The sequence below is a fragment of the Myotis brandtii genome, unplaced genomic scaffold (genome assembly GCF_000412655.1).
Source record: "Myotis brandtii unplaced genomic scaffold, ASM41265v1 scaffold1667, whole genome shotgun sequence".
NCBI classification, from domain to species: domain Eukaryota; kingdom Metazoa; phylum Chordata; class Mammalia; order Chiroptera; family Vespertilionidae; genus Myotis; species Myotis brandtii.
Window position 1 is genome coordinate 47,442 of NW_005356121.1, and position 15,088 is coordinate 62,529.

At 40.8% G+C, this 15,088-nt stretch overlaps 1 protein-coding gene across 1 annotated transcript in view; it reads right to left on the reverse strand.

Moving 5' to 3' along the window:
* Positions 1-4,521: 4,521 nt before the first annotated feature.
* Positions 4,522-15,088, reverse strand: part of NECAP1 (NECAP endocytosis associated 1) — an 11,309-nt gene continuing 742 nt past the window's right edge. Inside the window, exons 2-8 of the mRNA XM_005862749.1 lie at positions 10,584-10,684; positions 10,010-10,114; positions 9,043-9,124; positions 8,094-8,202; positions 7,819-8,002; positions 5,615-5,729; positions 4,522-5,285 (exon numbers count right to left, since the gene is read on the reverse strand). Of these exons, the coding sequence (XP_005862811.1) occupies positions 5,237-5,285; positions 5,615-5,729; positions 7,819-8,002; positions 8,094-8,202; positions 9,043-9,124; positions 10,010-10,114; positions 10,584-10,684 (745 nt within the window). The 3' untranslated portion in view covers positions 4,522-5,236. The remainder of the gene's footprint in view (positions 5,286-5,614; positions 5,730-7,818; positions 8,003-8,093; positions 8,203-9,042; positions 9,125-10,009; positions 10,115-10,583; positions 10,685-15,088) is intronic.

Below are 15,088 nucleotides of genomic sequence, written 5' to 3' on the forward strand. Positions count from 1 at the left end.
TGAACCAGGAGATCATTGTTCGGTTCCCGGTCAGGGCACATGCCCGGGTTGCGGGCTCAATCCGCAGTGTGGGGCATGCAAGAGGCAGCCAATCAATGATTCTCTCTCCTCATTGATGTTTCTATCTCTCTCTCCCTCTCGCTTCCTCTCTGAAATCAATAAAAAAATATATTTTTTAAAAAAACCACTTCCTGCCCAGCTGGTGTAGCTCAGTGGTTGAACGCTGACCCAGGAACCAAGAGGTCACTGGTTCAATTCCCAGTCAGGTCACATACCCGGGTTGTGGGCTTGATGTTCCCCTCTCATTGATGTTTTGTTTTTTAAGCGGTCTTATTTTTTTTTTAATTTATTTCAGAGAGGAAAGGAGAGGGAGAGATAAAACTACATCAACGATGAGAGAGAATAATTGATCAGTTGTCTCCTGCATGTCCCCTACTGGGGATTAAGCCCACAACCTGGGCATGTGTCATTGACTGGAATTGAACCTGGGACCCTTGAGTCCGCAGACCAACACTCTATCCACTGAGCCAACTTGGCAAGGGCATCTCTCATTCATGTTTTTATCTTTCTATTTCTTTCCCTTCTAGGAAGGAAGGAAGGAAGGGAGGGAGGAGGGAGGGAGGGAGAGAGAGAGAAAGAGAGAGAGAGAGAGAGAGAGAGAGAAAAGAAAGAAAGAAAGAAAGAAAGAAAGAAAGAAAGAAAGAGAGAAAGAAAGAGAGAGTGGAAAAGAATAAAAACATTTTTTTAAAACACTTTCTACTATTTAAGGCTAAATTCTTTTTTTTTCTTTTCTTTTCTTTTTTTTTTTAGGCTAAATTCATTTTAAAAATTTCTGTGAAAATCATAACAAGCCATACATCCCCCAGGGTTAAGGTAACCTTGTGCAAATAAAGGTAACCCTTTTTCTTTTCTTTCTCATTACAAAATATGTGATTGATGGAGAATACTTGAGTTTGAGTTCTATAATCACAAGCCATGTTATTTTCATGTACCAGTACATTTAAGAGGCAATGACAGAAATGACTGTTTTAGAAACTAGAAAATAACCAGAACATAAAGTGCAATGCAATCTTTAGCCAGTTGTGATCATTGAAAGGAGACAGTAAGCTACCAAATTTATCAGCAGCCATGCTACATGGTATCCAATTTTCCTTTTCCAAGGCCGTAGGGTCTATGCGCCAAAGTAAAATCTGTCTTCTCCATGGCTTCCTTGATCTCAAATATTAATGGACTGTGGGGCAAATAAATGAGATTTTCTGCAACTTTGACAAAGCATATGAGGAATGCTTGTCATGTAGCTAGGAACAACCCACATGAGAATGAGCAAAAGGAAAATACCCAACTTACTGATTTCTAGTCCCTCTTCACTGAAATCACTGTTAATCCAATAAGTAGTTAATGAGCAGCTACTACCTAGAAAGGCATATGGGAAGTACAGTAAGTAGGTAAAAATGAATACATAGTCCTTATACTTACAGACCTTACAAACTAATAAGGAAATGAACTTCAACAGCAACTCAAAGAAAAGGAAGATCATCTTTCAGAGCGGGAGGATAGGAAGTATTTCAACAGGCAGGTGTAGAGGGAAAGGTATTTCAGGCAGAGGGAATGTTTAGCAAGCTCACGGTGCTGATGGCATTTGAAGAATGACTAGTACCCTGGTTCATTGGAGTGTATTGTGCGTGAAAGGGAAAACTGAGAGTGGAGGATGAAATGGTATTTGAACTTTATTCTGTGAGCAAAGGAAAATCATTAAAGGCAATGAGCCGGGAGGAAAGGACATGAGCAGGGCTTGGTTTTAGGAAGATTATTCTGGTAACAATATGTATACTGAACTGGAGCTAAGAAAGCTACAGGCAAGTGACTACCTAGAAGGTTATCAGAATGGAGGAAGTGAGGAGCAATCAAGGTTCACATTTCAACCATGAAGGCAGATGTCAATGTGTAACTGAGGGGGTGGGGCTAAAAAACTGTCTACATTTTTCCCCAAACAGAATCTGAAGATTAGGATACAGTTCTATCAATGGCCTCACAACCTCAGTAAGAAAGGCCATGGTAGGGAAGCCATCAAACCCCTACCCCTTAGAGATCAAATCTTTACAGAATCTCTGTTACTTTACAAAAAAAAAAAAGAGGCAAGCACCCAAATCATTGTGATTCATCTCCTGTAATAATCACTGAATGAGAACTTCAAGATTCTCTAGCTGCCAAAGTCTATGACTCACTTTAGTTCTATCTTTTACACTGATTCCTTTAATTTATGTTGATTATAGTTCTGAGGTGGCCTAGAAGCAATTGAAATGAACAGTACTAGCAAATAGATAATGAATCTCTATCAGGAGTGTTCTGTGGGTTTAGAACCATGAGCAGAGGTATTGCCTCAATTCCTTAAGAGTCCCTATTTCTTGAAAAAGAATAATAGCTATAAAATGTCCTTTTATTACCTACTACCCCATTCATATTGCATTAAACAAAAAGGGCAATGAAATAGGCAAGTCCTATATAATAAAGAGGGAATATGCAAATTGACCATCACTCCAACACAAAGATGGCGGTGCCCACAGGGGAGGTGGGGTTCTGTAACACAAGATGGCTGCACCCACAGCGGAAGAATGACTTAATGAGCAATCAGCAGGGATCTGAAGCTACGCCCCCTCCCACCCCCGTGGAGCTTGACGGGGGACCTCAGGCCGCGCCCCCGGCCCTGGCGCCAGGCCTATGCAAATTGACCATCACTCCAACACAAAGATGGCGGTGCCCACAGGGGAGGTGGGGTTCTGTAACACAAGATGGCTGCACCCACAGCGGAAGAATGACTTAATGAGCAATCAGCAGGGATCTGAAGCTACGCCCCCTCCCACCCCCGTGGAGCTTGACGGGGGACCTCAGGCCGCGCCCCCGGCCCTGGCGCCAGGCCGCCCCGGGGGCTTGACAAGGGTGGGACCGGCCGGGTCTGGATCTAGCCCAATGGGTGGGGGGCGGCCGGGTCTGCGCGATTTTGAGGCGCACGTGGGTGGGCAGCGACTTGACTCTGGGTCCCATGGTGTGCCCGACTCTGACAGGAGGAAGAGTTTCATATACATTTTACTAATTTTCTTTCATCTCTGACACTTCTATTATAGAGAAAGGGCAAATAGCAGTATTAAAATATTTCCTCTAATTAATCCCCTTTTAATGTGCACAAATTTCGTGCACCGGGCCACTAGTTAAAAGATAAAAGAGACACCACCTTTTTCCATATTTTTAATTACCATTATTGCACCAATACAGCATATGCTTTATATACATATATCTTAAAACTTCATTATCAACTTTTCAGCAATTCAAATACATAATATATTATCATCTTAAGAATACAAAGAACACAACATGGAGGAAGATTGAGAAAATAGGTTCCTAATAATCACTAGTGATTCTATAGACTTTCTTTTTAGTGTTTTTTATGGAATTTAAAAAATTCCCTGCCACAGCTCTGTAAGAATAGAGCTGCCTGGAAGGGGAGGCAATGAAAAGAAATGGACCCAAAGTTAAAAGGAGTCAAGAAGGAAATCCAAGAGAAAATGTATTTTGAAAATAAACATAAGGACTCCCTCCCTTCAGCCAGAGTATACACATCCAAATAGGGACTAAGGGAAGAAATATCTTTTCATTTCATCCTCAAAAGTGTCTATGAACAAACAAAATAGATAGCGCCCAATCATCTAGGAAAGGGAACGCTCTTCACAGCATTGTAAAAGGAACAGTGGGGCAGAGGGAAAGGAAAGTGGTGAGAGAGCAACTTGCCTTTGAGATACCCTGAGTAATGGGCATCACAGCCATCATTTGGGCAAAAGCTATCATAACTAAAGTGGTGACTCTCCAGCTTCCTTCTTAAGTGGTGATACATGTAATAGCTGCTCTTCTATTGAAGAGCTAGATGGGTTGAAACAAAGTTTATGGAAACAGGCCAGATACCCAGGCAGCAAGGCAATGTGGGTACTGAACAAGAGTTATGTTTTCAACCTCTCTGCTCTACAAATCAGATTAAAAACTCTAACCTCTCAAGTTTAGGTCATAATGCAGCAATTAGATGGAGCTGCAAGGATGTACAGCAGGTCCTTTAATAACATTTTTTTTATGCTGTTGATGAGATGCTGTAGGAACTTAGTTCTTGTTTATATCAATTAGCCTATGGTCAAACTGGTTTTGTTATAAGTGGTTTGGCTTAAAGTCGCAGAACCTATCGACATCATTAACCGAGAACTTACTGTAAACACTTCTCTAGAATATAACTTGGAACACAATTGAACCTCTTTTATCCAAGAGACACCAACTGATCAAAGATGTTGTGCTATTCAACAAACAAAAGAACAGTGGAGCCCGGCTGGTGCAGCTCAGCGGTTGAGCATTAAGCCAGGAACCAAGAGGCCACCAGTTCAAGTCCCGGTCAGGGCACATGCCCGGGTTGTGGGCTCGATACCCTGCCCACAAAAGGCAGCCGATCAATGATGTTTCTCTCTCATCAATGTTTCTATTTCTCTATCCTTCTCCCTCTCTAAAAAAAAAAAAAAAAATCATAAAATATATATATTTTTAAAAAGAATAGTGGAGATGCCACCAACACAACCCTCTTATCATAGGAAGAGACATGTAAACACATGAGAGGGTGATGAAACTTCATCCAGCACTAGATGTTCACTGAATAGGATAAACCTGGAGGATAGATAGCAGAGACTCAAGACACAGGTTTTTCTTCATTCCTATCTCTATCAAAATTCTGTATTTGTAAACACTGAGGTCATTCTGTCTATTTTCAGAGTCTTGGGTGAGTGGAAAAGGAAGTCTCCCCTGAAATTGCTAAATAGGGCTTCACAAAGAGTCGCACAAGGGTCATGAGATGATTCTGAAATATGTTTAAGCGTTTAAAAGATGGAGAAAAATGTTGCAGATGTTAAAGGTCATTTCCCCCTCAGAAACCCTGGCCTTGGAGCCCTTCATAGTCAGCCACAGTATGATAAGACCTACTATTCCCCTGCCTTGATAGTGAAGAGGAGATAAGAGATACTTTCTTGGCTGTACAAATAACAACATAGGGGAGTGACATAAACCAGCCTGAACGCAATGGAGAAGCTATGAAAAAGATTGTCCAGTAATTTTGGTTCTGGGGAAAGAAGAGATTCCTAACTTCCCTCACAGATTGGTGCCCTCAAGGTCATTTTATTCTTCAAGTCTGTCCTTAATATCCTGCCAATGCTATTCAGAACTGGACCCAGTTGGATGGCTGTGGTGCCTGGTTTGAAACAGAGCTGCAAGACAAAACAGAGAGAAAGCCAAAGGCATAATATTAGGATAGCTGTTCCATTGTTTACTTAACAGTTTCAAAGAAATTGCTGCCCAGAATTTTTGAAAGTATATTTCAAGGCAATCCTACTTACCAAGGCCTAAAATATCCCACTCAAACTTCATTCCACAGTTTTATTCCACCACTCCAGCACTCCAATACTTCCTTACCTAGAATTCCTGCCAAAGACTCTCTATGACCTACAAATGCCATTTTCCCAGATCAAAGATTTCATCTGACTGTACATACCATCCATACCTGACTGAGAGTATGTTGGTTTCACTATGCTCATACCTGGATGCAGTGCTAAAGTCTCCCCACAAGTCACTGCTTGCAGAAACTGGACCTGGTGCTGGTGCTGGTGCTGGTGTGGGGACAGGAGCAGGAGAGTCCAAATCTAAAAGGATATCTGAATACAAGGTAAGAAAAGAAAAAGAAAAGGAGAAACATAACATAAATCTTAGAAATGAAAGCTTATGTTCACACAATCTATACACAGCAGCTTTATAATAGCCAAAAACTGAAAACAACCCAGATTTCTTTACATGGGTGATGGTTAAACACACTGTGGTACATCCACACTGTGGAGTACTACTCAGCAATAAATAGGAAGAAACTATTGATATTCACAACAATTTGGATGAATCCCAAGGGAATTTATGCTGAGTGAAGAAAGCCAACCCAAAATGTTATATATGATTCCATTTATAAAACATTCCTGAAGTGACAAAATTACAGAGATGGAGAACAGATTAGTAATTGCCACGGGTTAGAGACTGGGGAGAGTGTGAGGATGAGGGAGAGAAGAGGCTAAGAGGAAGGTGTGCTTATAAAAGAATGACACAAGGGATCCTTGGAGCGATAGAATTGACCATGGTGGTGGATCCAGAAACCTACACACAATGAAAGTGCACAGAATAAATACACACAAAAGAGAACACATAAAACTGGTGAAATCAGAAGTAAGATTGGTAGGCGGTATCAATGTCAATTTCCTAGTTGTGGTATTATAGCTTTGCAAAATGTTATCATTAAAGGAAACTGAGTAACAGGTATAAGGGATTTCTTTGCATTCTTTTTACAATTGTATGTGACTCTACAATCTCAAAATAAAGTTTCATTTAAGCCCTGACCCTGGTGTGGTTCAGTGGGTTGGAGTGTCATCCTGTACACAGGAAGGTCATGGGTTTGATTCCCGGTCAGGGTACATATTCAGGTTGTGAGTTTGATCCCCGTTCGAGGTACATACAGGAGACACCTGATCGATGTCTCTCTCTCTCTCTCTCTCTCTCTCTCTCTCTCTCTCACTCGTCTATGTTTCTCCCTTTCTCTCTCCCTCTCCCTTCCTCTTGTTCTAAAAACCAATAAAGGAAAAAAATAATTTTTTAAGATTAACTTAAAAAAAATGTTTAATCTTAGATATTATCCCTAGCCTTCTGGTGACACTTTTTTAACTCACAGATTGTATTATCTGGTTCACTAGTCTTAGGAAAATTACTTTCTGAGCTCTAATGTTCTCATTCTTCAAAATGTCTCATCTCCTCCCAACTGCCCTCCTGAAGAAATGGAAAGGATTAAGAAATAACATTTACTGAATGGCTACTATGTTCCAAATACTGTGCTAGGTGCAGTCCATCATTTAATGTTCACAGTCCTGGGGTAGTTTACTTCTCCATTTTGTAGAGAAGGAGACTGAAACTCAAAGAACTTAAGTAATGTTACCAAGCACATTCAGATATAAAGTAGCAGAGCCATGACTGAAAACTGGGTCCATCTGACTCTCAGGCCTACTCGCATCTAACCGAGGCACAATGAAGGAAATAGTCTTTTTAATACCCACCCTTTTTCTTTTTTAATATATTTTTATTGATTTCAGAGAGGAAGGGAGAAATAGAAACATCAATGATGAGAGAGAATCATTGATCGACTGCCTCCTGCACTCCCGGCTACTGGGGTTCGAGACGACAACCCGGGCATGTGACCTGACCTGGAATCGAACCATGACCTCCTGGTTCATTGATCTGCTCAACCACTGAGCCACACCAGCTGGGCTATACACCCATTTTCTGTAAAGAACCTACCAGATACCATTATCTCAGTTCACTGGAAAAGCTTTGATACCTTGCTAGAGGCTGCCTGAACTACCTTTTCTGTACCAAGTGCCATTTAATAGAGAAAACATCAGCACTCCCCTTGGCAAACAGGTGTTATCCAGTTACAACCTAATGTATGATTTCTGAAAGTGAAAGGTATTAGAGAGCCCAGCGGGTGTGGCTCAGCAGTTGAGCCTTGACCTATGAACCAGGAGGTTACGGTTCAATTCCCGGTCAGGGCACACGCGCGGGTTATGGGCTGGATCCCCAATAGGGGAAGTGCAGGAGGCAGCCGATCAATGATTCTCTCTCATCATTGATGTTTCTATCTCTCTCTCCCTCTCTAAAATCAATAAAATATATATATAAATGTGTGTGTGTGTTTAAAGTATTAGAGAGATTTACCTGCATCACTACCTCCATGGTTAGATTTTGGAATGGGTGGTGGAGTGACATGATTGCTGATGGCAACTGAGGAGGATGGTGGGGGAATAGTGACTTTGCCTCCAGGTGGGGGTGGGAGTAAGCTTAGGCCTCCAGTGCCTGCAGTCTTGGGCTTAGAAGTGGCTCCTTTCTTGGTTGTAATATTCTATGAAAGAAAAAAGAGGGAAAGCGAGAGAAAAAAGGAGAAGTCATAGGCTTATGAAAATACAGAAAGGAAAGAAAAAAGCCATACTCACCCCAATACTCAACTTGATGGTCTGTCCTTCCTTGAAGCCCAGATCCAGCTTGGGGCGTGTGTCCATTTCCTGAGATTCTTTGGAAATCTCAGATTCCTGCTTTACCCACCTTCAGCAAAAGAGTAAGTCATCTTAATTTGAATTCCCTGACAGCAGAGTTTGACACACAGATATGAGTGAAGCTAATTTATGTAAAACAGGATTCCAGAAAGCAAAGTGAGGAACATGAAGAGTTGAGAAAGAAAAAAAGAAAAGAAAAGCGAAGAAAGAGGATAACTGGGGCTCAAAACCACTGAGGAACTAAACAGAATATGTATTAAACTTGTCCCTCCAAAGGAGAGCAATTGGCCACCAATCCCATCCCCCATACTTGAGAGCTGCCCCTGAGTGGGTGTTAACTCTTCAGTTCTTCCAGGTTGCACCCCTGTTAACTGAGTGACCTTCCACAATGTCAGAGAGCCCAGAGGCAGAAAAGCAAAGGAATACCAGCCCTTGAAGTAGGAAAGCTGGCAGTGTGCAGGGTGCTTTCTACTACAGCTACGCCAAAGTCAGGTGAGCTGAAGAATGGTGCAATAAGCACAAAACAAGTCAGTTACATGAAGCAGCAAAATTGGCACTTAACTCTCCACATATCTTTCATGCAGCCCTGTTGTCACTGCATGCCTCTCTCAGCCACCAAAAATAACGGCTAATTCCCCAGAGGCATAAACAAAAGCATCATCTCAAACCATTGTACAAGGAACCAAAAACATATTCCTGGCTATAAGGAAAGGATACAACAGATACGAAGGTAATGTAAAGAAACAGAGTGAATGGGAAAATTTCTATTCACAATAAACTAGTTTACCAAATAAAGAAACCAGGAGGTAAAGGAGATAGTACCCATTCAACTGAAAAGCAGCTTTCCCCAAACCATTTAACCTGGTAAGTAAGGACGAGCTTCACTCACTTGAAGTGATCTTGCAAAGAGACATTAAAGTCGAAGGCATCACCCCGATCTGTGAAGCCAATGCCAATGAAAGCACTACGTCCTGGGAAAAAGATAGGAATACTCAGAATAGGAGTGTCCCTATGGTAAATTCTACCCAAAGAAAATTTAACAGTTACCCTACCTGAAGTCTGGGAATATGAATCATTTTCCTTGACCAGGGGTCCATAAACTACATAAAGGCCCTACCAGCGGTTCTCAACCTGTGGGTCATGACCCCTGAAAATACATCCCGAATATCAGATATTTACATTATGATTCATAACAGTAGTAAAATTACAGTTATGAAGTAGCAACGAAACTAATTTTATGGTTGGGGGTCACCACAACATGAGGAACTATATTAAAGGGTCGCAGCATTAGGAAGATTGAGAACCACTGCGCCTAGCCCAAACGCTGCCATAGCTTGTTTTTGTAAATAAATTTTTAGTGGAACACAGCTACACCAATTTGTTTACATAAAATCTATGGCTGCTTTTACACTATAACAGTAGAATTGAGTAGCTGCAATGGTGACTAGTTGGGCCACAAAACCTAAAATATTTACTATCTGTCTTTTTACAGAAAAAGTTTGCCAACCTCTGATATTGACTATGGAGAAAAGGTAATGGTTGCCCCAGATATAGGTGATTTAAGATAGTACCATCAAAACCCATCACAAAGAACAAATGGGCAATATGTGTAAATTCTTTTGTTAGATATACATTTTATTTACATCTACCTATTAATTACCACATCTTGAACTTGTGTTCATATCTATTACAAATATATGTTAATCCTTCTCCTTTAGCAATTATAGTTAACTTTAGAGAAAAGGGAGAGAAAAAATTAGTAAACTGAAGTGAGATAAATGCAATCGGGATACATTTTCACTGAAGTGCATGAACTATTTTCCTAATCATCCCATTCCAAATCTCAGATTCCTTACCAGTACCATCCTGGATCCGGATTACAAAGTAGCGGCTGGAATCTGTCACTGTCTCCACAGCAATACCAGGATGCTGTTCTATTGGTGCCTGAGCAAAAAGTTCCCCTGGCGGGTAAGAAAAGACTTTGAGCAAAAGAAGCAAAAACCTAAAACTCCATTTAACAAGTACTTCCATTTCAGTCCCCAACTTGAAGGTACTTACAAAAGCACATCAAAGCAATATCCTTAATATGTTAGAGCAGCGGTTCTCAACCTGTGGGTCGCCACCCCTTTGGGGTCGAATGACCCTTTCACAGGGGTCGCCTAAGACCATCGGAAAACACATATATAATTACATATTGTTTTTGTGATTAATCACTATGCTTTAATTATGTTCAATTTGTAACAATGAAAATACATCCTGCAGATCAGATATTTACATTACAATTCATAACAGTAGCAAAATTACAGTTATGAAGTAGCAACGAAAATAATTTTATGGTTGGGGGTCACCACAACATGAGGAACTGTATTAAAGGGTTGCAGCATTAGGAAGGTTAAGAACCAGTGTTAGAGGGTTACCAGCATAGATTACCTGAAACTTTGTCCTCGAGTTTGATATAAGCAATCTTCCCTTTTGAAGTGATTCGGAGGCGACCAGTCCAATCAGGCTGGTCTAATTTCCAGTCAGATGCCCTATGATAGGAAAGTGGGAAGCCTCAGGCCTCAGGTCCATGTTTTTAATATAGTAACAACCTACACAGAATCATTTGCCATGTTTCTATTTTCCTATCCTGGATTATTTATTCTACTTATTAAATAATCAACAATAGCTCATGATCCCCTCTATAAGGTGTCTCCTGTTGCACACAGTCCAAAACAAACAGGAGACAATGTGACTATTAGAGGATTCTGGAGTCCAATAGTATTACCTTTCATTGAATCCAACCAATATTTACAGGCACTATTCTAGATGTTTGAGATACTACAGCAAACAGACTCCTGCCCTTGTGAAGCTTACATTCTAATAGAAAATCCTATGTAATAAAGAGCTAATATGTTAATTAGACCAGAGGGCAAAACGACCTTCCGGAACCAATGGGTGGGAGGCGGGGCCGCAGGGCCACGAGGCAGCCGGGGCTGCGAAGGCCTACTCTTGCACGAATTTCGTGCATCGTGCCTCTAGTAGACAATAAAAAGTTAACATAATAAGTAAAATAACTAGTATCTCAGATAAGTACAAAGGTAAAAAGAAAATACAGAGGAAAGAAAAGGGGGATTGGGAGGGTAGTGGGAGAGTAAACAGGCTGCAACAATCAAGGGGTGGTCAGAGTAGGCCTTTTTTTAAAAATATATTTTTATTGATTTCAGAGAGGAAGAGGGAAGGAGAGAGAGAGAGAGAGGGAGAGAAACATCAATGATGAGAGAGAATCACTGATCAGAGGCCTCCTGCACACTCCCCACTGGGGATAGGGCCCACAACCCAGGCATGTACTCTGACCGGAATCGAACCCGGGACCCTTCAGTCCGAAGGCCGACGCTCTATCCACTAAGCCAAACCAGCTAGGGCCAGAGTAGGCCTTATTAACAAAGTGTAATGTGAGCAAAAATGTGAAGGAAATGAGAACTACCCATGCAGGTAACTGGTGGCAAAGCATTCCAGGCACAGGGAACAGTTAAAGCAAAGATGCTAAGGTAGGAGCCTGCCTGGAATGTTTGCCCTCAACCAAAGCAGCCACTGTAGTGAGAATAAAGTAAGAGATAGGTAGGAGAGCTAAGGGAAGGCTTAGTCATGCAGGACCTTATAGGCCATTGTAGAACTTTAGCTTTTACTCTGAGTGAAAGAGGAGCCTTTACAGGTTTTAAGCAGAGGTCTGACATGATCTCCCTTTTATTTTAAAAGAATTTCTTTTCTGCTGGGTGTAGAAAGGGTGTAAGGCTATGAGTGCTGAAGCAGGAGGAATCAGTTAGCAGACTATTGTAGCAATCTAGAACAGTCATGATGGTGACCAAAAAGAAATAGTAGCAGAAGTAGCAAGATTCTGGATATACTCATATTTAAATCATGGCAGCATGATTTTCGAACAGATTGAAGAGAAAGAGAGAAGTCAAGGATGACTCCAAGGCTTTTAGCCTTAGCAAAGAAGTTGCCAAAAAACTGAGACAAGGAAGACTATATATAGGTAGAGCATGTCTGGGAAGATGGTCAGGAGTTTTGGATATGCTGAATTGGAGATGTCTAGTAGATTTTCAAGAGACAATATAGACTAGAGAGCTGAATATATGAGTCTAGAGTTCAGAAAAGACATGGGGGCTAGAATTACAAATGTTCATGAAACAACAGAAAACACTGAATATTTATCATCTGTATTATAAATGAATGAATTTGAATGCAATCTAAGACATTTAAACATGACCAATTTTGAAAAACATTGCATTTGTGATTCTGTTTTGCCAGGAGTGTGGAAAAGGGAGGGCAAAGCAAAAGTTATTAATAACTCTTCCCTTTGGGACCTCAGGACTAATACTTCCAGGTTAGAAAGGTAACAAAAGGGTGTATCTGAACAAGAATGAGTTTAACAACAGGATAAGCAAAAGGTGGAAAGGAGGAATGTGAAAATTAAAATTTGCACAGATTTTACAGGATTTTTAAGATAAATCCTTATCATACCCTTCTTTTTTTTTTTTTTTTTACCCTTCTCTCTTGATGCCCTGCTCTCAAAGACCCTCAGTACCTGAATCTGATCCAGATTAAAGCGGCCCCAGATATTAACTTTTAATTTAGTTGTTACTTATTCTACCAGGCTACAAAGAGCTAAATATAGTGAAATGACTATTGAAAATATTAGGAACCAGCCTATTAGATGTGTTTCTTTGGACAGTTTCCTTGTCTTATTTATCGTGTCTGTCTAGTGAGCAACACTTAACAAATTCTGAATAAGTGAATGGATATTCATGGCAGCAGTTTCCCTCAGCCTTCCGCCTTCAGCCTTAGTTCCTCTCCCACTCCCAAGACCTAGCCTAAAGAGTTCTTGGTTTTGCTGGATTCTGACAATATTCTAAACTGACCTCACAAATTTTCATTTAACTTTTAATAAATCCTTACAGTAGTCATATGAAATAGGCATGAAAACCCTACCATCCCTCTCTCTGTGTGTCTCTTGCTCTCTAAGTGAAGGGAAGGACAATAACGCAATAACTAATAATGTCTAAGTTCAAAGTCCAGCATTCTTTCCATTACACTAAAACAGACTATAGTATTTAATATTAATTTAGCTGGGGAGAAGGGCAGTAATGAATTTATAGCTTGAGAAACCATTTTCTAATTATTTATAAAGTTTCTCATCAACCTAAATTTTCCTTCCATTAGTCTGGTCAGTGAGAATCTGGAAAGCAACAGCTTACACTAGGTAAATCAAAGTCATTTCTTCCCTCTGATATTATTAATCACTAAAAGAAAGGATTTCTCCTGCTTCCTAAAAATGAAACAAACAAACAAACAAAAACAGTTTTTCCTTTAATGGAAGCCTAGCGAATAAATCATGCTCATTGTGTAAAGTGGATTCTGGTACACAACTGAAAAAGATTATGCAACAAGACAGAAAAAATAATACTTATCAAGCATTTATTATGTGTCAGTCATCATGCCCACTCTTGTGAAAATTAAGTGAGAAGATCTCGCAGGGTCATTCTTATTACATTTTTTTTTATTGAGGAGGAAACTAAAGCTCAAAAGAGTTAAGTGACTTGCCAAAGGTAACCCAGCAAATAAATAAGAATCACAATTCAAACTTAGTTCTGCTCCACTCACTCATTATACTAACAGAGGAAAATTAAAAAATTGCTTTAAAAAAAATTTGCTTTGATGGCTCAGTGCAGTTAACTGACACAAGGATAAAGGCTGTGGATAAACTAGGAAATGAAGACAGAGAATGCAGAGGAGTGAGAGAAGGTAGGTCTTTTAAAAGGCTTGAAGAAAAGGAATGGAACCCCACTTCAACGTGTAGCGCATCCTTTAGGAAATCTTAACACCTAAAGTTGGAAGGCTTAAGCTATTTTCCTTATTTAACCCTTAAAATCAATGCTAATGTGTGTGATTAAGTGTAATCTACTACTTTCTTCTTACAGTCAACATGTACAGAGCTCCCACTATGTGCCAAACACTGTGCTAGGCCCTGGGAATGTAAAGTGAAAAAAGGTCAAGTGCTCATAGTCTAGTCTGTAGATACAGGAGACCACGCCATCCATTACAGTACAGGAGCGGGAGCACTGTGACAGAGACATGCACAGGTGCCATGGAAGCGCAGACAGCAGCCTGAGCCAGGATGGAAGGGTCCAGGAGGGCTTCCCAAGGAGGGCGACGTCTCAGGTGAGTCACACATACAGTGTGCAGGCTGCTAGTCATGCTCAATTGGGGTCTGATAGAGAGACTGAAATTACGACTGTCTCTGTGCCAAAAGGGCACAACTCTCAGTGTTTATTTAGTGCACAGGTCAGCAAGCACAAAGATATTGATTCAAGAGGAATGAACCTCTGCTGCAAAGGCAAAATAATGGGCATAGGGAGAGATAGCTTTTCAGCCAAGATAACTATAAATGCCAAAAGGAAAATCATGATGATGATAGAGGGAGGAACAAAAACAGTGTCACATATTTATATACTGCTTTACTGTTGCCTAAATTCTTTCACATTATACAATTTCAGACAACCCTCCAAAAGCTTCTGTGGGGTACAGAACCACAGCAGGTTTTATTATCACTAACTTTTTTTCTTTTCTATTTTACAGATGAGAAAACTGAGGCTTGGAGAGGTTAAGCGCTTGGTCCAGAAATGATACAGCTGTTAAAGTGCCAGGGCTCACGTAACCCATTGAGTTACACGCTCCTCTTTCCACTTCCTAACTTCCCACAGCATCCTCAGACCCACGGTCATGGAATAGCAAGGCAGCTGGTGAGCCCTGTAACCGCGATTGGAGGTCCGCGGCGGAATCCGGTAGACGCTGACGTCGGGCTTCACGGAATAGCAAGGCAGCTGGTGAGCCCTGCGGAGAAAACGCTGCGTTAACCCTGAAGGGAAAAGCCAGAGGAGAGGTTAAGTGGA